The sequence below is a fragment of the Lytechinus variegatus genome, chromosome 7, assembly GCF_018143015.1.
Source record: "Lytechinus variegatus isolate NC3 chromosome 7, Lvar_3.0, whole genome shotgun sequence".
NCBI classification, from domain to species: domain Eukaryota; kingdom Metazoa; phylum Echinodermata; class Echinoidea; order Temnopleuroida; family Toxopneustidae; genus Lytechinus; species Lytechinus variegatus.
The window spans coordinates 8,994,708-9,018,304 of NC_054746.1; the positions used below are offsets into that span (position 1 = coordinate 8,994,708).

At 35.1% G+C, this 23,597-nt stretch overlaps 2 protein-coding genes across 3 annotated transcripts in view; one reads left to right on the forward strand and one right to left on the reverse strand.

Annotated features, from left to right (window-relative positions):
* The first annotated feature begins 365 nt into the window (after nucleotides 1-365).
* LOC121418381 (transmembrane protein 62-like) overlaps nucleotides 366-23,597 on the forward strand; it is a 43,219-nt gene continuing 19,987 nt past the window's right edge. For both annotated transcript variants that reach the window (XM_041612217.1, XM_041612218.1), the window contains exons 1-7: nucleotides 366-439; nucleotides 16,839-17,037; nucleotides 17,673-17,793; nucleotides 18,394-18,519; nucleotides 21,188-21,233; nucleotides 21,739-21,886; nucleotides 22,851-22,978. In XM_041612217.1, coding sequence (XP_041468151.1) covers nucleotides 16,849-17,037; nucleotides 17,673-17,793; nucleotides 18,394-18,519; nucleotides 21,188-21,233; nucleotides 21,739-21,886; nucleotides 22,851-22,978 — 758 coding nt within the window. In that variant the 5' untranslated portion in view covers nucleotides 366-439; nucleotides 16,839-16,848. The remainder of the gene's footprint in view (nucleotides 440-16,838; nucleotides 17,038-17,672; nucleotides 17,794-18,393; nucleotides 18,520-21,187; nucleotides 21,234-21,738; nucleotides 21,887-22,850; nucleotides 22,979-23,597) is intronic.
* On the reverse strand, nucleotides 2,100-7,852 carry LOC121418046. The gene is made up of 5 exons (XM_041611748.1): nucleotides 7,574-7,852; nucleotides 5,403-5,564; nucleotides 4,729-4,950; nucleotides 2,784-3,149; nucleotides 2,100-2,394 (listed from the first exon to the last, which is right to left on the reverse strand). Exons 1-5 carry the CDS (start codon nucleotides 7,850-7,852, stop codon nucleotides 2,143-2,145), a joined length of 1,281 nt encoding a protein of 426 aa, XP_041467682.1. The 3' UTR covers nucleotides 2,100-2,142.

The following is a 23,597-nucleotide window of genomic DNA, read 5'->3' on the forward strand; positions in this document are numbered from 1 at the left end:
CCTTCCTTTTTCTCTTCTACCCTATAAAATCTAGTTTTTCTTTTTCCTTTTCCTGTTGGTTTTAATTTTTTTTCACTGCCAATAATAGGCCCCGGCCTCCACCTATCTTTTCCTTTTGTCATGCTGAAAATATACATAAACCCAGTTCTTTGAATAGGGTACTTGTATGGTTTAAGAGATTAATGGCGCACAGATCTTGGGAGGGGGTATGGGGGTCATAGCCCCCCAAAAGTTTCACAATCAAGAAAAACAGAAAAGAAATGAAAAATGAAGGGGAAGAAAGGTAAGATGCCTTGCACTGCTGTTGTGTGTTGCTGCCCTCTACGTTCGTTGACGTTGACGTTGGTCTTCTCATTCAACACACAGCAGCGGAGCCTACATTACAGGTTTTACTGAGTTGAAGCCAGCAACCAAGATATACCGTATATTTATTGAGAACGTGAGTATTAATTTTTTTCTCAACCTGGAGACCATATCACTGAGCGAATGGTTTGAACTAAAACTAAGGAGAAGGAGGGGAAAACCTTTGAGTTTGACCTCTCGGTTAAGTCGCTGATGCGATGGTTCTAGCGGTAAGCCTAGCCAGAGGTTCCGCTCGGGCATCTGCGGGAGAGCTAACTCAGGGCAAGTCAGAGTGGTAGGTCCATGCTCAGGGAGAGCCTACGTCTACGATTAAGAATCCGCTGCATCATTGCATGGCGAGATGTTGCCCCGGGGACCCCGACACGTCTTCAGACAGTGTCGGGGTCCTGAGTTCCACCATGTATTCTCACCGGAGTGCATCGATGCACTAGATTAATCCCTAAATTACCAAAACATAGATGATGAAAAGAAACCAAAATTATGACAGTTAGGACTGATCTTACCTAAACAAAACGGGTTCAAGATACGTTCTCCTTAATTTGCTAAAAAATTACGAGAATTCGATGGAATCGTACAATAGAGGATCAATTTTCGGATTTCGCACGAATCGCCATCTTGAAGTAAATGAAAAAACATGTATGCGCATGCGCAACATGAATATTTATAAGATGTCGTCACTGTTAAGGTTTAATGAATATGCATTACAAGAAGAGATAAGAAAACTTCGGGCGAATCACGAACTTGCTTTTGAAATAAATCGCGATTTAGGTATTTCAGTAATGGATATCATTCTTTCTTGCATTTAACATAGAAAAAAATACATTGTTTAAATGCGCTCGATAGTAAGGCCATCTCCACTCAGCAAGCATGGGTAGCCAGGGGCGTTGTAGGGAGTGAAAGTTATATACTGTACGTAGATCACTCCCCACTAACGCCAGGAATCACCGTACATGCCTTTGCGAATCGGACAGGATTACCCATGGTGAACCTAGACCTAAATCACCAATTTTAGTTATAGTTTTTCGCCCAAAGTCATGTACATGGGCAAGTTTTATGTTTACCCCCATTTAATTGTATTTTTTAAAGTTTTAATTAAATAAATAGTCGTAAAATTGAAAGAAATTAAAAGCAATAGCGTTCACTTACCCCCGTCTGTTGACGAAGCCATTTTGATTTCTTTTGTTATGATACCTAGATACACACGCGTGCAGAGCTGCAACTTAGATTTAAAAAATACTTGCATTTGTCAATAAAAATAACGATTTGTAAAATATTTGTTTCGGTTGAAAAATATCATGAAATAATTTATATGATATTTATCGATAAAAAAAAATATTTTGCGATTCCTGATATCTATCGGCAGATGCAAATATTTTTTTAATTCAAGTTGGCGGTCAAACTGCCAACTTGAATTAAAAAAATATTTGCATCTGCCGATAGATATCAGGAATCGCAAAATATTTTTTTTTATCGATAAATATCATATAAATTATTTCATGATATTTTTCAACCGAAACAAATATTTTACAAATCGTTATTTTTATTGACAAATGCAAGTATTTTTTAAATCTAAGTTGCAGCTCTGCACGCGTGTGTATCTAGGTATCATAACAAAAGAAATCAAAATGGCTTCGTCAACAGACGGGGGTAAGTGAACGCTATTGCTTTTAATTTCTTTCAATTTTACGACTTTATTTAATTAAAACTTTAAAAAATACAATTAAATGGGGGTAAACATAAAACTTGCCCATGTACATGACTTTGGGCGAAAAACTATAACTAAAATTGGTGATTTAGGTCTAGGTTCACCATGGGTAATCCTGTCCGATTCGCAAAGGCATGTACGGTGATTCCTGGCGTTAGTGGGGAGTGATCTACGTACAGTATATAACTTTCACTCCCTACAACGCCCCTGGCTAAGCATGGGGTCTGCTGATCTTCAACAACAGGCACATATTTCTGCAAGTGTTCCATCACTGTAATCATACCCTGTGTGGAACCTGGGTCAGCATCAACAGCACCAAGAGTAACCTAATGGGCAGATTCATGACAAACATGTCTTTGAGTAAATTAAACTTTATATCATATTCAGAATATGACAAATGACTGCACACAATTAATGCAATTAATTAGCTATAGGGGTTCTGAAAGAAAAATTAATCTAAAGATTTTTTTAAGGTACTACTATATTTTTCTATGACTATAATTGAAATGTTTATCTAGACTGATCTACTTACAATTTGGGGTTGTATTAGGTTTTATTCCTCCATCAGATTTTGCTCTGATCCCAAACCCACCACAAACATATAATTTGGTCTCGTGGGAAATGCGGGTGTTATATATTTTAAAACAATTGGAAGAAAAATAATGATTAACGCTACCAAGTAATCTAGTAAATTAAATTGTCAAATTTAACTTACACATTGAGATTTCTCATCCATTTCTTTAGTGTGACTATGAAGAATTCTAGATGGAATTTCCTTCTTCAGATGTTGTAGTTTTGTCAGGTGCTTCGTGATGAGGTGCTTAACCAAGAATATTGCCCTTGATCTTTGACGCTCAAAGACATCAGGTGAAGGAAGAAATGTATAGGGATCTAATTTGGCAGCTGGCACTTGCACCTTGGTTGCTTCCTCCATGACACGATCTTTCACCGCAAAACACATTGCTTCTAAGACGAATGTGTTGGAGTGGCCTGTCCTTTGGCTTTTTCCTTCCGTGCCAATCTGGAAATTATCACAACAGAAGCCATAATCAGTAGTGGGAGACTCGGCTTGTCTTTTTTCCTTATTGAAGAAGGAGAAAAAAAAATCAAATATGACATTGTAAACAAAAACACTTGCACACTGAAATTAACATGTAACATTATAACCAAGGGAAAAATTATTACTATATACTTCAAAAATCAAGACATCGACACTGATATAAAGCAGTGAATGACCTGAAGAGAATATATATATATACACACACACACACACACACATATATATATATATATTTAATCACATCATTTATTTAATTGGATGGCGTTGTCAAGAGTGCCCCAAGAAGTAGGTCCTATAAAAGTGATTATTAAATATTGATTTAGCAAGAACAGTATGGAGTAGTGGTTCTGTGGTAGATGAAATTCACCAGCTTTCTTTTTGTAACAAGTGGAATGCCTCTGGCCGTCTCACCTGCATCACGCGTTCAATATAGCAGCAGTGCTGACTTTGTATACTACTCTAACTCGCACAAGATGTTCAGTGATACATGGTTACTCTTATGTCCACTTTTTATGAACTACACCACTAAACTTACAGAGATATGATGGTTATTCAACAAAAAACCCCAACATGGCCAAAGTTCATTGACCTTACATGACCTTTGACCTTGATCATGTGACCTGAAACTCGAACAGGATGTTCAGTGATACTTGATTACTCTTATGTACAAGTTTCATGAATCAGATCCATAAACTTTCAAAGTTATGATGGTAATTCAACAGATACACCCAATTCGGCCAAAGTTCATTGACCTTTGACATTGGTCGTGTAACCTGAAATGCACACAGGATGTTCAGTGATACTTGATTACTCTAATGTCCAAGTTTAATGAACTAGACCAATAAACTTTCAAAGTTATGATGGTAATTCAACAGATACCCCCGATTCTGCAAAAGTTCATTGACCCTAAATGACCTTTGACCTTAATCATGAGACCTGAAACTTGCACAAAATTTTCAGTGATGCTTGATTACTATTGTGTCCAAGTTTCATGAATCAGATCCATAAACTTTCAAAGTTATGATGGGAATTCAACAGATATCCCCAATTCGGCCAAAGTTCATTGACCCTAAATGACCTTTGACCTTGGTCATGTGACGTGAAACTCATGTAGGATATTCAGTGAAACTTGATTAACCTAATGTCCAAGTTTCATGAACTAGGTCCATATATTTTCTAAGTTATGATGACATTTCAAAAACTTAACCTCAGGTTAAGATTTCGATGTTGATTCCTCCAACATGGTCTAAGTTCATTGACCCTAAATGATCTTTGACCTTGGTCATGTGACATGAAACTCTAATAGGATGTTCAGTAATACTTGATTAACCTTATGGCCAAGTTTTATTAACTAGGTCCATATACTTTCTAAGTTATGACGTCATTTCAAAAACTTAACCTCAGGTTAAGATTTGATGTTGACGCCGCCGTCGGAAAAGCGGCGCCTATAGTCTCACTTTGCTTCGCAGGTGAGACAAAAACCAATGTATACTTAAAGGAATTTTTTAAGTTGCGTTCTGCAATCGAACTCATTACTGCAGTTTAAAGATAAAATTCACTGATTATGACAAATGGGGTAAAGATGTAATCAATTATTTACCAGTGACTTTTTCCAGTTCCAAAGCTCTTTGTCATGTTGTTTTCCAATGATGTCGACATTGTGTCTTGCTGCGCCAACACTTTGAGAAATCCCCATGTGGTTCAATGTCTTGAAAACCTTGTGGCTCACGCGTTGCTTCCATAGTTCAATACCAACACACGATTGCACAAACTTGTAAGATCGGCATTTGGTGTAGAGGGCAATGTTCAGCATTTGGCCAGCCTTTCAAGCTAGATCACTGCAAAATAGAAAATAAGATTCATTTATGCTTTATAATTATTCATAATAACAATAATAATACTAATAATGATAATAATAATAATACATCATTAGTGCATAATGAAAATAGATAAATAAATAACAGCTTCAATTAATATTTGAAAAAATTTAAGAAGCATAAATGTAATGCACTTTTCAACAGGAAGCCAAATGCTTTGTTGTCTTGAAGTACGAATGGGATTCATGGCATTCACTGTTTTACACAACTATGCGAAATGCATTATCCCCAATCAGAATTTTACCATTGCCTTCTACTGAATAAATGCAGCTTAGCAGAATAGATGGTGGCATTTATTTTTATTCATTATCTTTCTCATGCTGAATATTTACTATTGTCAATCAGTAAAATTAATGCTTGTTTTTCTTCAATATCGTTAGTATTATGAAACTTCTACATACTTCTTGTTTTCTCCGTTAAGTGGTAGCATAGCCCAGATACAACTGACTGTGGCTGGCAAGCTCTGCTGAGCCTCCATCGCTTTTTCCCAGGAAAATGATGAAACTGTAGAGTGGTTAACTTGCTGCTGAAATGACTTGATCTTTGGCTTGACTTTTATCTTTCAGAAATAAATCAATAATTTGCATTGAAAAATCAATTAAATACAAAGACACACTATACCAACCGGAGAGAAAAATTATGTAATTAAGAAATATTTTGCAATGATATTCTTAAAGGAAAATTTCTAACATATTTCCTGACAAGCAAAGAAATAAAGTTATCACATTTTGATGGTTCAGCTTTCATTTGAAATTTTCTAACATGAATTAATGAAAAAATATCAATAGAACAAAAAGCTAAAGAAATATCTCTTCTTTAACCCTAAAAGAGCCGCGTAATATGCACCATCTCACAGTCGAAAGGGGGGGGGGGCTGATTTGGCCTTCGATCGCACGAGCGCCATGAAAATTTGCACAGTAGTGTGTGATAAAATCTACAAGGCTGTGTGAATAATTTTCATGAAAAAATGAATTAGGGAGAATTGCCAGTAGTTGCAGTAAACACTGAATTTTCTGAGAAAGTCTGTAAAACCAGGCTTAATTCCTCCTCTCTCCTGTTGAGATTGAGGTTGATTGCTATTTCATGTACGTTTTATGTGCAGAGCGCACTGACAATTTGATAATAAATCCTGAAAATTAGGTCATCAACTTTTACCTATCAACAATTCAATCAACAATCGGTTAGTAAATCAACTCAATGAATGTGATCAATCAAATATTCATCTTTTTCAATAAATTATCAATCAAACATTCAGCTTTTTCAATAAATCATTACATAAATCATAATAAATAGTCAAGTTCTTAGTAATCATTCAATGGAAATGAAAGACCCGTCAACCATAAGTCACTTGGCATTTAAGTTTATATACCATCCAGGAGAAATAAAGGGGGTGGAGGGTGGGGGTGATTACATGACATGTAGTTTGTGAATACATGAAGCAGAATGCCCCTTTAACCCAGTCTTACCCTATCTCAACCCCTTGCATGTAACAGGGACCATTGCATTATCTGACTTTCACAAGCATACTTGTAAGATCCACATAATAAACTAAAAATGCTACACTGAAATTACAATTTATGTTTACTCATGCATTACATTTCTATTTAGTAACTCATGAAATTTGCTTCAGAAATTAAACCAAAACTGATCTCGATTCATCAGGAATTTAGCATAACACACAAAAGGGTAAGTTTGAAAATTCCAGACTCACCTCTTAAAAAAACTAGAAGGCTTATTTCTGCTCACCCTAGCAAAGGCTAGTTTCTCAGGAGGGGTGAAAGTGGTAGAGATAAAGAGGGGAGGGGGAGGGGGGTTAAGTGTCATGCAGGGGCCCGTTGCAGAAAGAGTTGCAATCAACCGCAACTTGATTTTCAACCAATCAACAGCGCGCATTTGGGACTTGCGATTGATTTTTTGACTTGCGTTTGAACGCAACTCTTTCTGCAACGGACCCCAGTTGACCCATATCCAGTCAACCTACTTCCTCAGCTACGTCCTATCCCTATTCTGACTTCCATGGACACATTGCTGAGATCCACTTGAAAAGGTAAAAATTGTATTTCAAGTTCACTCATGCATTACATTTCAATTTATCTTGAAATTTGCTCTAAAATTAAAAAACCTGGGCCTAAATAAATAATGCTTAATCATTGATTTATCAAAACAGCCTTAACTTTGAATTTCCAAGGGACTTGAATCTCAAAATCTGAAAGAAACTAGAAGGCTAATTCCTGGCCACCTTAATTTTCATACCCTTTATTTCAGTGGACAGTGCTGCCTGAACTGAAGCATGTATAGTTTTTCAACTTTTTGTTGACATTTGGAAGTGCCTTCCATATAAATGTTTTCCTCCAAAGTGATATTTTTTTTTGGCAGCCATTTCAAAAGTGTAGTTTTCTTAGGACGCACTGACTCATGCACTATTAATATATAGTAATCAACTGATAGTAATTATAAAATTTCTCATATTTCCTGCAAAAAATGCATTTATAATTAGATAGACAAATAAAAACATTGAGATATCATTTCTGAGTGAAAAAAATTACATAGAGGGATAGCTACACCTACCTCGTTTTTTATCATCTCTGTCACTTCCACTATCAGTGCCTTTCTTGCATTAGGTGAAACTTTCGACAGTGCTCTGACACCTTCTAGATATCTGTACGAGATAAAGTAATCAATAGCCTTTTGAATTGGTGGTCTTTCACTGTTTCTTCTTTCTGGTAGATCATCTTCATCACTTCCTGAATCAGAATTATCAGAATTAGTGCCAGGGGCTTGAACACCCTGGTCGAATGGAATGTGGAGCTGTTCGGGAGTGTCAAAGACTGCTCTTCTCTTTGGCATTGGTGTTGGAGACCCGGTTGGAGAGCCGATATTTTTTTCCTCACATGGACGCCCGTCCTTTCCTCCCGGTGTTTTCCCTCCTAAGGCTAATCCTATTGAAGTTCGTTTCTTTCCTCTGGATCCTTGGCGAACACGAGTATTCTTGACAATAAAGCGCTCGCACTTCCGACAGACATAGTTGTCACAAATGACAGATTTGGGGCAAAATCGATGGACTGTCCGTGGGGACGTAAAAGTGGCAAGTCTAATTCGACCATATCCCTTAGAACCTTTCACAAAAGGTGACATGCACATAGCACATTTTGAAGAATTCATCTTGAATCCTTCGATGGCGAAAGTTGACTTTCGAACACAGGACACTCGATGCACACACGTGGGGCGCGCGTTGCGCGGCGGCCGCGGTACGGCCGAGACGTCGCTACACGTACCGGTGCGGTGAGCGCGGTGATTTTTTTCCCCAGGCCCAGCGGATTCGATCAGCTTTTACAAAAAATGGTGGAAAATGAGATCCATTGCTAAGTCGATAACTGGGGCTGCATCATGTTTAATTTGCTAGTATTTTTCATGCTCTAAATACCGTAAATGTCGCAAAACAAGAACTAAAATTAAGAGGAAGATGCAGTACCTAGGATTTTCCACAAGGGGCCGGGTGGGGGGGGACAAAATCGTCCGCCCAAAAATTTGACGAGCCAAAAAAAAAGGTCATAAACTCATAGGCCTAAAAGATTTCGTACAAGAAAAAAAAAATTGACAGGAAAAAAAATGATCCTCAACAGGATCGATGTAAAGAAAATTTCGCACCATAAAAAGAATTGACAAGCAAAAACAGATAAAGAAAAAAGGTATTCAACTTCAAGGGGGGGCTGAATGCTTGAAAAAATAGCAGCCATACACTGTAAAAAAAGTTGTTAAAATTTTAAGGACTTTAAATTTTTTAAACAAGTTGTTTAAAAAGTTTAGGCAATTACAAAAAAGTCTAAACAACCTGTTGTTAAAGAGACCGGGGCTTGCTATTTTTTTTACTGTGTATACAGTGCGTCCCAGAAAAACGAAACCGAAATTTAGCGATCATTTATAATAACTTAATCATAAATAAAACAAATGACCTACCAATTTCAAGCTTAGAATCTCCTTTTTCATTTGATATTACTTAGATTTTTTCTCAATCATGCATGAGTGAGCAAAAACAATTTGAAGAAACGATACCGAAAACTAATTTGGCGGGGAGTATCTGGGTTTCAAAAGGAAAACCGCATTTTTGAAGAATTCAATATCTGCTCTTTAATTTGATACATAAATTACAGAAAATGGTCAAGAAATAACAAAGTTCTGGTCATTTGAAATAAGGCTTGAATTTCAATAGGCTTTCTTATTTCAAGCGTCAATACAAACCACATAAATTAGGCTATCAAATTATCTTTTTACTCACAAGATGTAGCAATTTTCTTTATGCACTGGAATATATTGTACTGTATTTTGTAATACTATCTTTACTCTGTATTGTTTTTTTTAATGAAGTGTGGAAAATAAATGAATCAAATCAAATCAAAATCAAATCAATTATTGTTTTCAATTATGCATAAAAAAAGTGCGACAACACGTCCATAATCTCTCTCTCAAAAAAAGATGATGAAGAAACTTTATAAATAGAGACAATAGGTAGAAAAGTAAAGAAAAAGACGAATAACAAAGAAAAAGAAAGGGAAAGAAAAGACAAGAAACGAAGAAAATAAGAGAAAAATTAAAAAATGAAACAGTAAAGAAAGGAAAAGAAAAATGAACCACGAAACGAAAAGAAAAGTAGAGGAACAAAATATGAAAATAATAAAACGGAAAGGGGATAAAGAATATTTAGAAAGTGAAAAGAAATTAAGGGGGAGATCTAAGAAATAAAATTACGAAAGAAGAAAAGTATGAAGAAAAAAAGGAAAAGAAGCTATTCAAATTTAAAACAAGAGGTCGTTAAATAGTAATTCATTCACTGGCTGTCACGCAGCCAATCCATCAAAAAAAGAAATTACGCCACTTAGTTAGACTTATGAATATTCATATTACCCTTTCTCGCATGACTCATAGCATAGCCTTTTGTCAAAGACTTCTAGTATATTTCTATAGGGTCCTAAGTGAATAAACATGGTCCAATTGATAGGAAGAGCGTAGTATAAACGTGTGATAATCAATTATTATTTTATTTGTTTTTTTTCAAGGATTAGGCTATTATTCTCCCTTTCTTTTTGTTTTCTGCTAGCACGAAGATGAAAATCAATTTATCTCGTTGCCTCGTCAAAAGGCTATATCGATCCTCCATTGGTTCCTGTACAAACGACTTTTAATGCACATCGGAAAAACATCCCTCCATTTTTGCCTAGTTTTGGGACATTACTTCTTCGTTTTGAGGATTGTGAATATTGCGGCTTAAGTTGTAAGTATGTATTGATTCCTTCATTCCAATTTCTTACAATGTTATTAATAATCATTAAATTCCCGAATCTCTTTTGGCCGATCCGGTCCGGATCCGGTGAGCTTGGGTGAAACTGTTCGCAGCCCGAACACAGTACGTGTTCGGGCTGCCGCAGTAAGGCGAGATGTAACTCAGGCGCCCAGGAACTCCCGAATTCCCCCAGGCTAATGATGATGACTTTTGAAATAATGTTCTAGTTGAGTTCATCAGTGACGTCTTGACTCAGACACTCTTTCCATAGACATAGATAGTCGCATTAAGAGAATGACATAAACAAAAATGGATTTCCCTAGGAAATCCATCTTTTGATTACAAAAATCACTTTGAAGTTAATGAATTTCATTAATTTTTACACCTTTCTATGCCTAATGAGTAGGAAGGTTTTAAAATTATTATATAAAAATGTGAAAAAATTAAGGTTTCTTACCTAACTGATGCTGCCGCGTAGACCCCTCGATCCTCATGTAAACAACAGAATTACAATAGCGTCGACCCTTGCCGCTTATGTATGACGTACTTCTGGCTAGCGATGCCGTTTTGATGAATAATTTTTAGAAAAAAATTATTATTTCACAAACATTAAAATTTATCACGTAATTTTGAATAATTTTTATAATACTGATAATTATTTATAATCACATAATAGATTTTAGTATTTGTGAAATAATGATTTTTATAAATTGTTCGTAAAACGGCATTTGTTTTGTGTGTGGATGACAACAAAAATCCTTCTAAAAACAAAAGTAGACAGTGAATTTTTAAAGTTGTCTGTGAAAATGGGTAATTTTTCATGAGGAATCTGCGTATCACATTTTTATTTGCCACCAAGCTAATACTTCTGCAGCAAATGTAAACAACAGAAATTGGTCTCCCAAACTGGAGACTGTCTCTGAAATTGAATACCCAAAATCTTTACAAAAGTGTCTGATATTGGAGATTATCTCCCTCATGGGAGACAGTCTCCAATATTGGCAGAGCCCTGCTCTGAATTTTTGCTTCTGATCGCACCCCTCTTCACATGTGAAATATTTAGGTCACTTGAAAACAGTAATTACGAATGTGTGCTTTCTGTGTGAAAAATGGAAAAATTCACAAAATTACTGATCAGTTATTTTTTTTACCACATTCTGGTTAGGGTTTTTTTTTTAATAAAAGCGTTGGAATGATCTATTCATATTCACTTTGGTAGGATGTTGCAAAGTTTGAAACTTTTTCTGACACATTTGGTAATATTACAACCACTCACTAAACAGCGTGTTCACACTGATATGCAATTCCCTAACGTTAGACCCTAGCTTTTTTTTATCTTAGGCTGATTATATTTACCAAAGAACCAATATTTTAAGCGTAGTAGCGACATAGCCATTTGCTTGGACCCTTATTTCAATTTCATGGTTCTAATTTGATTGCCCCTCTCCCCCCGATCATGGAACGTGCCAACCCTTTCGTCACTATATATGGAGGGAATGTTTAGTTCAGTCACGAGACTCTCAAAGGGTCAAGTGTCAGAATCCCATACAGTGCTAATGTCCTTTGGCAGGGCACTTCCAAATAATATCCAATCTCCACCCAAGGTGAGAAATGTGTCGGGGCCGTTTCATAAAGCTGATCATAAGTTAAGAGCAACTGGTGATCCTTTTGGTGGTAAATGATATTGACCATTAAATGTTCATTGGCGATTATTTATAGCGTAAGAAAGGTTCACCTGTTGTTCTTAATTTCGGTCTTAACTTACAAACAGCTTTATGAAACACCCACCTCGTTGGATGTTAACATTTAATGATATGATATGATTGGCATGTAGACCTGTGCGAAAAAATACCCAGAACAAAAAGCCCTTCGGTCTGAAAATAAAAATGTTTATTGGGATAATGACGAATAAAGAGTGAATTGCTACCTTAAGGTGATGCAGCTTGTAAAAGGGTTGCATGCAAGATAGAGAAAAACAGAAATGCCATATAGGCCTACATCCTGTACAAAGCAGCGTAATTTCATTAGCTGGTTTGGCTCTATAATAATATAGGCTTTTATTCTCTGATGTGGCCTTGGTAATAAAGGTATTTATTCTCTGATGTTGCTTCAGTGGTAAAGGTTTTTATTCTCACAAGCTCTCATCAATTTCTAGTTTAATTTTAGTATCTATTGCACAGTAGAAGAGATTGAACATACACATGATGTACAGGAATATGTTTCTACTTATCATGAAGCCATTGTGATAACTAGACCCAAAGCTTCAGTCTCTGTATTTTGGTTGATCCGCTGAACTGTGTTGGCTCCACTCACCCATACATAGACTGAATAGTTGTTGGCCCGTACATACAGCCAATGAATTAGCAGTAACGTTTTTAGATCCAATTTGTCGGAAACTTGATTTTCTGATCGTTTTTTAATAAAGTGTCACATTCTAAAAATGAAAGTACATTCAAACTTAAGAAAAAATATATAAAATTAAGAAATATCTTACCTCAGACTGCAGTTATCGCTAATTTCTTTCAAATGATGATTAAAACATAGTCATCTTTAATCCTTTCGTTGGTCAACGTAAGTTGCCATCTTGGATGACGTAATCATTCTTACAGACGTATTTACCAGTCGCTATATATCGCGATTTGTGCCGCTGCTTTGCGCTTGTAGATATGCATGCGTTCAGAACTTGTCGCTCGCATTGACTGGCCATGATATCGAAAAATTTAATCGGAAAGCCTTGATAAAAGCACAACTCGTTGAACGTAGAGGGCAGCAACACACGGCTGCCATTTTTTCCTCTCCGGCAGAAAATTAAAAAAATAAGCAATAAATCATCGGTAACTTATATTTTCGATATTTTCTTAGAACTTACATAGTATCAAAAGAAAGATTAGAGTGTAACGAAAATAGTGGGCCTTCGTTCAAGATAATATAATGTAATTTAGAATAAAAAAAAAAACTGGATAAAACCCGGTCGCCCGAATTGCTGACCTGATTACACATGCAGGCTCGCACTAACACACTACCGTCCTTCATCTGAATATATAACCCAGTCTCAGTTTAAAGAAATTACCAAACAATTCTCCATAGATACGTTTTCTCTTTTACACTTTAACATTAGAAGCTTAAGTAAGCATTTTGAGGAATTCCAATTGTTATTAGATAATCCTTCCAAACTTCCCTTTTCTATAATTGGACTTTCGGAAACTTGGTTATCCAGCGAGTCTAATCTTCCATTTGCCCTGGATGGCTATGACTTTATCGTTAACAACAGGCAAAATAGGTCTGGTGGAGGGGTTGCCCTCTACGTTTCTCAAAATTACGATTACATAACTCATAAAGAATTTATTAAATCAAACGACATTGTAGAGTCTCTTTTTATAGAAATAAATATTCCCACTTCCAAAAATATAATCATAGGCATTATGTATAGGCCTCCAAATTCTAATTCAAATGATTTTCTCCTCTACCTTTCAGATTTGCTAAAAGATCCACTTTTTGTAAACAAAGACGTCTTTATAATGGGAGACTTTAATATTGATATTTTGAAACATGAAAATAATAACATATCCCATGAATTCCTTGATATATTCTTGACTGCCTCATTCTTGCCTTTGATATCGAAACCCACTCGTATGGCGACTCATTCCGCCACACTCATAGATAATATTTTTTGTAACGTTCTGCCTTCGCCGGACTCTTCTGTAGTCATATCCGATATAACCGATCATTTTCCAATTATGTCACATTTCACCCTTAGGCGCCCACTGAACAATCTACACCGGCCATCAAGGCGAAGACCAACTCATGAAAACATAGCCCGACTTGACGCTTCTTTAGAATCTTCAGACTGGTCGCGTGTTTACAACTCAGATGATGTTAATGCATCATTTGAGAACTTCCTTGACATATTTTGTAATAAATTAGATACTTACATTCCAAAAGTAAAAGACAAAGAAACGGCATACAAAAAAACACCAAGACTTCCATGGATTTCCAAATCAATTTTACGTTCAATTAACAGAAAAAATAATTTGTACTATAAATTTAAGACAAAAGGTTCCGAGCGAGCCAAAATTAAGTATTCTAGATACAAAAATATTTTGACTAAAACAATACGACTAGCAAAGAAAAAATACTTCACGAAACAATTACATTTATATAAGAACGACATGCAAGGTACATGGAAGATTTTAAAACAAGCCATGAATTTATCAAATAACAAAACAAGCATAACTAAAATAAGGGATAATGATCAAATTGTTGAAGACTCTGAAATTATTGCCAATATTTTTAACAACTATTTTTCCTCTATAGGGGTAAACTTAGCTCATGAAGTCCCTCCTTCGAACAAGCATTTTTCTGATTATCTGGGCATACCTAATACAAATTCTATATTCTTTACACCTGTCGTTGAACAAGAAATTATTGATATTGTGTCTAGTTTGAATAACAAAAAAAGTCCTGGCTATGATGATATCAACAACTTTATTTTGAAGGGTGTAATTTCCTCTATTGTTAATCCTTTGGTATATATTTTTAACCTTTCATTGCAAAATGGTCAAGTCCCCGACAACATGAAAATAGGTAAAATAATACCTCTTTTCAAAAAAGATGATAAGCTTAATGTCAATAATTACAGACCTATTTCCTTACTATCCTCCATGTCAAAAATTTTAGAAAAGGTCGTTTACAATAGAACTATTAACTTTTTGAAAGCACACAATATTTTCTCCGATTACCAGTTTGGTTTTAGAAAAAAACATAATACTGAACATGCCTTATTAAATTTCATTGACAAAGTGGCACATGCTCTCGACAACTCTTCACACATGGTTGGTATCTTCCTGGACTTCTCCAAGGCCTTCGACACAATCAATCACAATATATTATTACATAAACTCGCTCACCATGGGGTGCGTGGGAAGGCCTTGGAGTGGTTCAGGAGTTACTTATCCAATAGACGTCAGTACGTAACATTAAATGGCTATACATCCAATATGCAAAATATAAATTGCGGAGTCCCACAGGGCAGTCTGTTAGGTCCTTTATTATTTATCATTTATATTAATGATTTTTGTAATTCATCCGATATTCTTTCGTTCATATTTTTTGCCGACGATTCAAATCTTTTTTATTCTCATAAAAATCCAAAAACACTACTAGATATAGTAAATTCTGAGCTAGAAAAGGTTACTCAGTGGATAAGAGCTAACAAACTATCCCTTAATCTAAAAAAAACCAAATACATGTTATTTAGTAATACTATAGACACACTGCCGGCAAACATTATGTTTGATGATACCCCTTTAGAAGTTGTTTCGTTCATAAAGTTCTTAGGCATAACTGTCGATAATAAACTTTCGTGGAAATATCACATTGAAAATATTTGCAGAGCGATTTCACGCAACATCGGCATAATAAATAAACTGAAATTTCATTTTCCTCCACAAACCTTATTAATGCTTTATTCTTCTTTAATCTTACCGTATTTGAACTACGGCATTCTTGTTTGGGGCAATACCCACCAAGTTTTATTAAACAGACTTCTTTTATTACAAAAGAAGTCTCTCCGTATAATTAACCATTCTTCATTTCTTTCACATACAGATCCATTGTTTGCCGAAAACAAGCTGCTAAAAATAAATGATCTATATCTGTTTCACTTAGGCCAATTTATGTATAAATATAATAACAATTCACTTCCTCACGTATTTGATTCAATGTTCCCTCAAAATCGTTCAATTCATCATTACCCTACAAGACAGTCTAATGAGTTTCATTTACCTCTTTTAAGAACATTATTAGCTAAAAAAACATTTATATACGATGGCCCGAGATTCTGGAACTCCCTTAGTGAAGATATAATTAGAAGCCCATCCCTTTGTTCTTTTAAAATGAAACTTAAAAATAATTTTCTGAAATCATACAGGTCATCATTTACTCAGTTTTAAATAATTTTATCATGAAATTCACCATTTCATGCCTCCTTAACTTATTATTTTTTTTTTTGGTATAATTATCCGCGCGTTGAAGTCCTGCTGTATTATCTCTGTTATCTTTCTTTATCTCTTTTCATTTTTATTTTCATATCCTTTGTGTGTGCTTCAATTGTTTGATTGTTTCTTGTTCTTTGTTCTGCTGTTCTCTGTTTTGTAAACTTGTCTGTCTTCGTAGGCAATTCTAAAATAATTATTTAGAGGGGTCCACACAATACAAGCACTGCTTTTTAGTGGATCCCTCCATTTTCACAGAATTTTTATTTTAAAATGGTTATGATAGTTGCTTATATATATTCTGTTTTGCTTTACTTCGTTTTATAGATAAATATCAAATACTGTACACGCCTGAATTTATTTTATCTGTATAAGTTCATTGTAACTATTTTGATCACATTACTTTGTTCTTCTGTTGAAAATGAAAAATAATAAATTGAAAAAAAAAAAAAATTGAATGGGGATTATAGTGAAATGTCAGAAATTGTTAAATAAATCCCCAGAAACGACGGTTATTCCTGTCTATGTTATAACATACCATCTTTTCTTCTGTTACTCCCAGATCCTTCACCATGCAGCCACCTAAGGGATGCCTTCTCATCACATCTGTCCTGGTTGCCATAGCAACTGTGATTTATGCTCTTGTCTGGTCTGTACATTACTTCACTGTCCCAGTTAAATACTATGGCCCCCCGCATCCCTATGATGAGGTACCACCATTCCCAGGAGAAACTCCGGACAATCTATGGTGGCTTGTACAGGTAAAATCTGGGCCCCATCTTACAAAGAATTACGATTGATCCAATCAATCGTAACTCTATTGTAATCCATCAGTGTCAATTTCTTTCTACAGGAAATTTGCAAAATGTCCTTACTGTAGTTAAAAGGAGAACAAATTGATCTGTCAAGAAATCAATGAATTCATGGATATACATTCGTATCTAGAAAATCTTTTTCGCAAACATGCATTTTATATATTGACTTTGCTGGCTTTCCATAGTTGCGATTGATTGGATCAAGTACACGTCTTAGTAAGACGGGCACCTGATTTTAAATGGTGCATTGTATTAATTGTAATAAAGCGGTATGAAGGGTACAATTCATTTATGAAGGATTGACAGTTACACTGCCACAGATTTGTTGCATAGTTACAGATGATGTTCTATAGATATCAAAGAAAACTGCATTGTTCAAAGCATATGAATTCTGAAAGCCAAAACTGGAATCCGTGAAAGGTAGTTTTTATATAGGAATGAAAATCACTCTAATATGGAATTGTTGCATAAACATTGCATAAAGCCAAACCAATTTTAACTAATGCCCTCAAGCAAAGGCGTTTTGCTTTGTAATTTCCTGTTCTCATGAATTACGTTTGATTTGTTTCAATTTGATGCAGATTTCAGATACGCATCTTACCACTGTGGAAAATCCTGAGAAGTTAGCACGAGCTCGAGATTTCAAGATATTCTGTCATGAACACCTGAAAGTCATAAACCCAATGCTTGTACTTCACACAGGTCAGGTGCTATTCATCTATTTTCCAATTTCATTTATATTCAGGGCAGTTCCATATGAAAAAGAGGACTCTCCAATGTGTAAACTTGAACTTCTAATTATTCAGTTGGTAAATAATTCATTGTAGAAGAGGGATGTAGCTACATTCTTCAAAATATTTTTTTTTGGGGGAAGAAACTGATCATCGTACCATATTTCCAAACTTAGAGATGAATAGAGGTGTTCCAAGGGGGGGGGGGGAGTGGGCATATAGTTAATTCTATGATCAAAGGTAACAGCATGCACATTGCATTTGTTGGAAAGAGAGCATTATTATGTCAAAATAAAAGCAATAGGGTGTTAAGTCTATCATCATTAATAGGTCTTAAAACTTTGCATTTTCAGCAGATATCTGGTCAGTTTCTTGCAACAGTCTGTTACAGGAAGTGTAATGTAAATTGCTATAGTTAAAATTGATCCATCAATTTTACAAATTTGCAATTGAAATTTTGAATCAGTTGCAAATAAACTCCCTACAACATCCAAATACACATTTTACTGTTTTGTGAAGTGTGTCTGTAATGAACCATACAAACTATTTCCGCTTCTTACTGTACTAATAGGTGACATCACAGATGGCGCTCCCCATGCCTCACAGAACAAAGGAGATTGGATATCATATCAACAGATCATGTCCGAGGCTAAGCTACCATATTCCTTGAGATGGCTAGACGTGAGAGGAAACCATGGTAATGTATTCAAGATATAAATTACCCTATTGAGTGCTAACAGACTTAATTATGCTATTTAAAAGCAGTATCATTATTGTTACTGTTATTAACTTTTGACAACTTTGTTGGAGCAAATGTACTAAAAAAAAGCCCACAAATAATGCCCAACGCTAGGAGTCTAGATCAAGATGAATAAAAAATCTTCCATGCATATGAAATCCACATCTTCATAGTTGCACTTAGTATCCTGTGGCAAAAAGTGTGATAAAAATCAAGCTATTATTACCATCTTTATTGTTAATTATTAACCGTATCAGACATCTGAGCAGGGCAACTTTGAAACATTGTTGCCTGCTTAAGACTGGGATCAAATGGCCGGTCAATAACATTCCAATTGTTTATCCACGGGCCCAATTTATTGCCCGCTCAGGAAAGTCAATGAGAAAATGCATGGAAATGTAGCGGGCAATAAAGGTAGCGCTCTCAGTATTCTACCCGTTTTTGTACGCGTCCTTGAACCGCGCAGTGCTATACGTCATAATGGTAATCAAGTTGAGACAACGCTGGATATGGCGTCCCTAGGCCAGGAACGCGTTATTCCAATTATGTCACAATGGTAAAGAGGCCTAGTCTGCTCAACATGAGAAACAAGATTCGCATTCTAAAAATTTAAACTATCTAAATTTTAACAATTTTTGCTCTAGATGTGTGATTTGGTTAATAATAGCAATATTGACTGGCCTGGTGGCGAAATGACATGTATTGCCCTCACTAAATTGATATCACCCTCGTCTACGACTCGGGTGATATAAATCTAGTTTGGGCGATATATGTCGTATCGCCCCGAGGCCAGTCAATATTGCTTTAATATTCCCCAGAACGAAGTTTGGCAGAGACCTAATGATCACTTTACCTCATAGTCTGTTGGTCTCATTTCTTTATTTCTGTATCTATTGTGTTTACACTTGGTATAAATGATCCTTGGGTAAATACCACATGTGTGTGTTCATGGGGATGAACAGGTCAAATGTCCTTTGGGGGTCACAAGATCATATTGCATATTTTATTGATTGCAAAATAAGGCGAGGCTCGTGGTTATTGTTAGTATTATATATGTTATTACTAGTAGTAGTAATGATAATATGATAATATAAGGTATTTATATTGCTCACATATCCACCTCGTTAGGTGCTCAAGGCACTCCTATATTACCCGGCTAAGCTAGGCGTTCATAGCGCACACAGCTTTTTAAGGAATTACTTCCTACCGGTACCCATTTACCTCACCTGGGTCAGGTGCAGCACATTGTGGATCAGTTTCTTGGTGAAAGGAAATTACGCCATGGCTGGGATTCAAACCCACGACCCTCTGTTTCAAAGTCCGAAGACTAATCCACTGGGCCACAACGCTCCACGATATTAGTATTTTATTTTTTTTTTACATCAACCTTATTCCCTTCCATGGCTTGATGTGAGAGGAAACCGTGGTAATTTATCAAGTTATAAATTATTGGCAACTTTGATGGAGCCATTGTGCTAATACTCCCCCCCCCCCATTGTGCCATAGGCGAAAAATCAATGTCACTACTCACGATAGCAGTCTCCCGTATTAATTGATTACTCTATACTTTGCATTGTTTTGTTGTACTCCTTTTATAATGGTACTATATTGTTTATATTAATGACTATGTATATCTTATATGTAAAACTATATTGCATTTGAACGTAGAAATGAAGCCAACAATATTCACTACACTTTTTAGAATTGCAGAATGCAAAATGAAAAAAAAAGTGTCCATACACTTGTCTCCACAGATTGGCTCCATATTCTATATCCAATTTAAAGTAATATTCTAATATGTCAGATCTTCAATTTAAAGTCATATGCTAATGTATATATCTGATTTAAAGTAATATTCTAATATATCAGATATTCAATTTAAAGTCATATTCTGATATATCATATATCCAATTTAAATTCATATTCTAATATTATATATCCAATTTAAAGTAATATTCTACTACAATGTATGTCAGATATTCAATTAAAATGCAAACCATAGGCATACCAGCTGTTACCTACAGCTGATGATTGATGAGCTAGCTGTGCAGTCATTTGTGACATCAATGTACAGTGCGTATACAGACCTGCCAACCAGTAAGTTTTTTAAAGTCGTAATTTATTGAGAAAAATCATCTCTATATGTCTCTATTTCATAAAATGTACACAAATATGGTTATTAGATCAATCTAATTTCAGGTAACTTTTTTTTTCAATCATTTTCTTAAAACCAGGGTGAAGATATACACATGTTTCAATGTTTTTTTTTCATCTGCAAGAGCAGTGAGCAATTTAGCTTGCATGCAGCTTGAGCGCTGCGATGAGTGAGTGCGCCAAGCATTTTATTATGAAATACACTTGTTGGGGAAAAATACATTTTTTTTAATCACAGAATACAGTATTACATTCTCAGAGGTTGGTAGGTCTGCGTATAGCACATCTTGATCAGGATACGTTCAAATGCATCAGTCAGTGAAAACCTGTTGAGTCCATCAAAATTCTTTTTCCTTTCGTTCATGAAATTGATAATTGGTTTTGAAATTGATTTTTTTTTTCTTTTTTTTGTATTCTCTTTGTAAACTCACATCCTTTTCTTTCATTATTTCCATTATATCGCTCTGATCAGATAACTTTGATGTACCCTTCGAGCAGCATGAAAACAATTTTTACAGGTTTGTAGATATACTGATTTCTTTTACAAAACTCTTCAAACGAAAGTTCTTTCTTTGATGAGCTTTTCTGATGGTTGGAAGCAAATTCATCAAATGATTGTTTCATTGGATATCGATACAAAATTTGTTATTGAACTTGTTCATGTAGCGTATTTATATGAGATTATTTGTTCATTATATTTCATATGTATTGTATGTATGGAAAGTAAGTAAAGCATAATTATGTTAAAGCCTAAATGAAAAAATGAAACTCCTTGCTTGTATTTTTGAGTATCCAAGTATCCAAGTAAGTAAAGTAACACTCAAAACCGCAAAGAAATCATTGTGAAAAAGCTTTGTAAGTTTATTACAAGACTTGACCTTTGACCTTGATCAGTTAATATTCTATTAAATTATTCACTATAAAAACGAGGTGGCTTATTATGATTATTGATTATTATTGCTATCAATATTAATACATTGTATGTAATTTATCATTTTCAAATCCTCTCCACTATTTGAACAGGGAGTATTCTATCCTAGGTGAAAAGGGAGATGAATCTTTTCTCTATAAAATGGAACTGCCATTTGGGACTTACTCGTTCATCCATGTTGATGCCCTTCTGAAGATTGGTACCAAGAGGCCTATCAACTTCTATGGCATATTAGATGAGGTAAATATTTACTTTGTATACATTGGCATGATTAAATGCACCAAGCCCTTGTAACAGTAGCTGGAGCTAAAGCTATGGTAATACATGGTGTGCCTTTGAATAGGCACACATAAACACTGCCTTATAAAAGGCGATATATTATTATTTGCTATTATTATTATCATCATTATCACTTTCACTCCAACAAATTTTTTGAAAGAGGAAATTTTTTACTTGATGACAAAATAAAGATACTTAGCTTATCCTTGAAATATTATACGGGTCCATAGGATAATTCATTCTAGATATGTATATTTGAACTGCCATGGAAAAAAAAATAATGAGAGTATGTTACAACGCCCTCTTGTGTTTATGACACAACCACTGATTAACAAAAATGCGACCTTGTGTTATAGCAGCTAAACATTATTTTACATTCATTTTAACATTCATCCCTGATGGCCAGTCTGCTGTAACATTTGATATTAAAGAACTTACCTTAAATTTCTATTTGTCAATGATTTTGAGTACAATATTTCTGTGTTCCTTTGTTGTTTTGTTTTCTCCCCTTTAACTTGTGTGCCTTGAGTATCTCTAAAGGCTACCACATTCCTTACGATTGGTCTGTGACTTGATTTCAGAATGAAATGTAGTATAATTTGATGCTAATATTGAGACTTGGAATATTTTACTGTGTAATGTTCTAAATCATCGTAGGAATACCTATGTTCAAATCTGTAACTATGCTATCTTCCTTCTTAGAATCAAAGCAAATTTGATATTTAGTCGTAATGATGTCATAGCAGTCGTACGATTGGCTACGATTTGAAACTAATTAGTATTCTTTCAATTAATTTTAACCTCAAATAAAATGATATGTTCCATTCACATTTTCAGAAACTGAGCAAAATGCGATTTGTTCCAAAATCGGATTGCAAATGGGTGCATTGTAAATTGCATTTATTTATTTTTTTTTTTATGATAGCTGAATGTCTACCATGTCAAGACCTTGTCAGAAAGGGCCAAGGAGTCCCCTAGCAATCAGACAATATACTTTGGTCACTACCCTACCTCAACGATTCTCGCCCCTCATGGACTCTATGACATATTGAAGTGAGTGAAACACAGAATGTGGTTGCATCTTATGGAGTGGCAGGAGTTGATAGTTGTGATATTGTATGTTTGGAATAGGAATTCAAATGCCCATATTTTTAACTAATAATCTAATGTGGTTTAACTAGAGGAAGCCAAACATGACATAAATATCTGCAATAAGATGAATTAAGCATCACATTTTGCATTCATATCATTTGATATTGTCCTGCAATCATACTTTAAGATAGTATATGTTACCATCAAAACATGGGCAGGATCACATTAACCTCGAGAAGCGTAAACAATTCTAGACATTCATAGCTTTCCCACAATTGTAGCCCAGAATTAAACCATGGTTTAAACCAAACCTGGGCCCTGTCTCACAAAGAGTTTTGATTGATCCTATCAACTACAACTATGGACGGCCAGCAATGTCAACGTCTAAAATGCAAGTTTGTTCAAAATATTTTCTAGATATGTTTATTCATACATACATCATCTTGAAGATTCAGTGTGATTCTCTTTATTTACTAAGGAGATTGAGCTATTTTCCTGTAGAAAAAAAAATGGTATGGATGGATTTCCATACAGTTGAGATTGATTGGATCAATCATAACTCTTTGTAAGATGGACACAG

Bases quoted from the DNA above. Each gene is read 5' to 3' on its own strand.
- LOC121418046 (XM_041611748.1), bottom strand. From the start codon at position 7,852: ATGCCAAAGAGAAGAGCAGTCTTTGACACTCCCGAACAGCTCCACATT. The intron at 3,150-4,728 runs GTAAATAATTGA...TTCTTCAATAAG, and splicing joins GGAACTGGAAAAAGTCACTG to GAAAAAAGACAAGCCGAGTC. The intron at 2,395-2,783 runs GTAAGTTAAATT...TCTGCCCATTAG, and splicing joins TGGATGAGAAATCTCAATGT to GTTACTCTTGGTGCTGTTGA.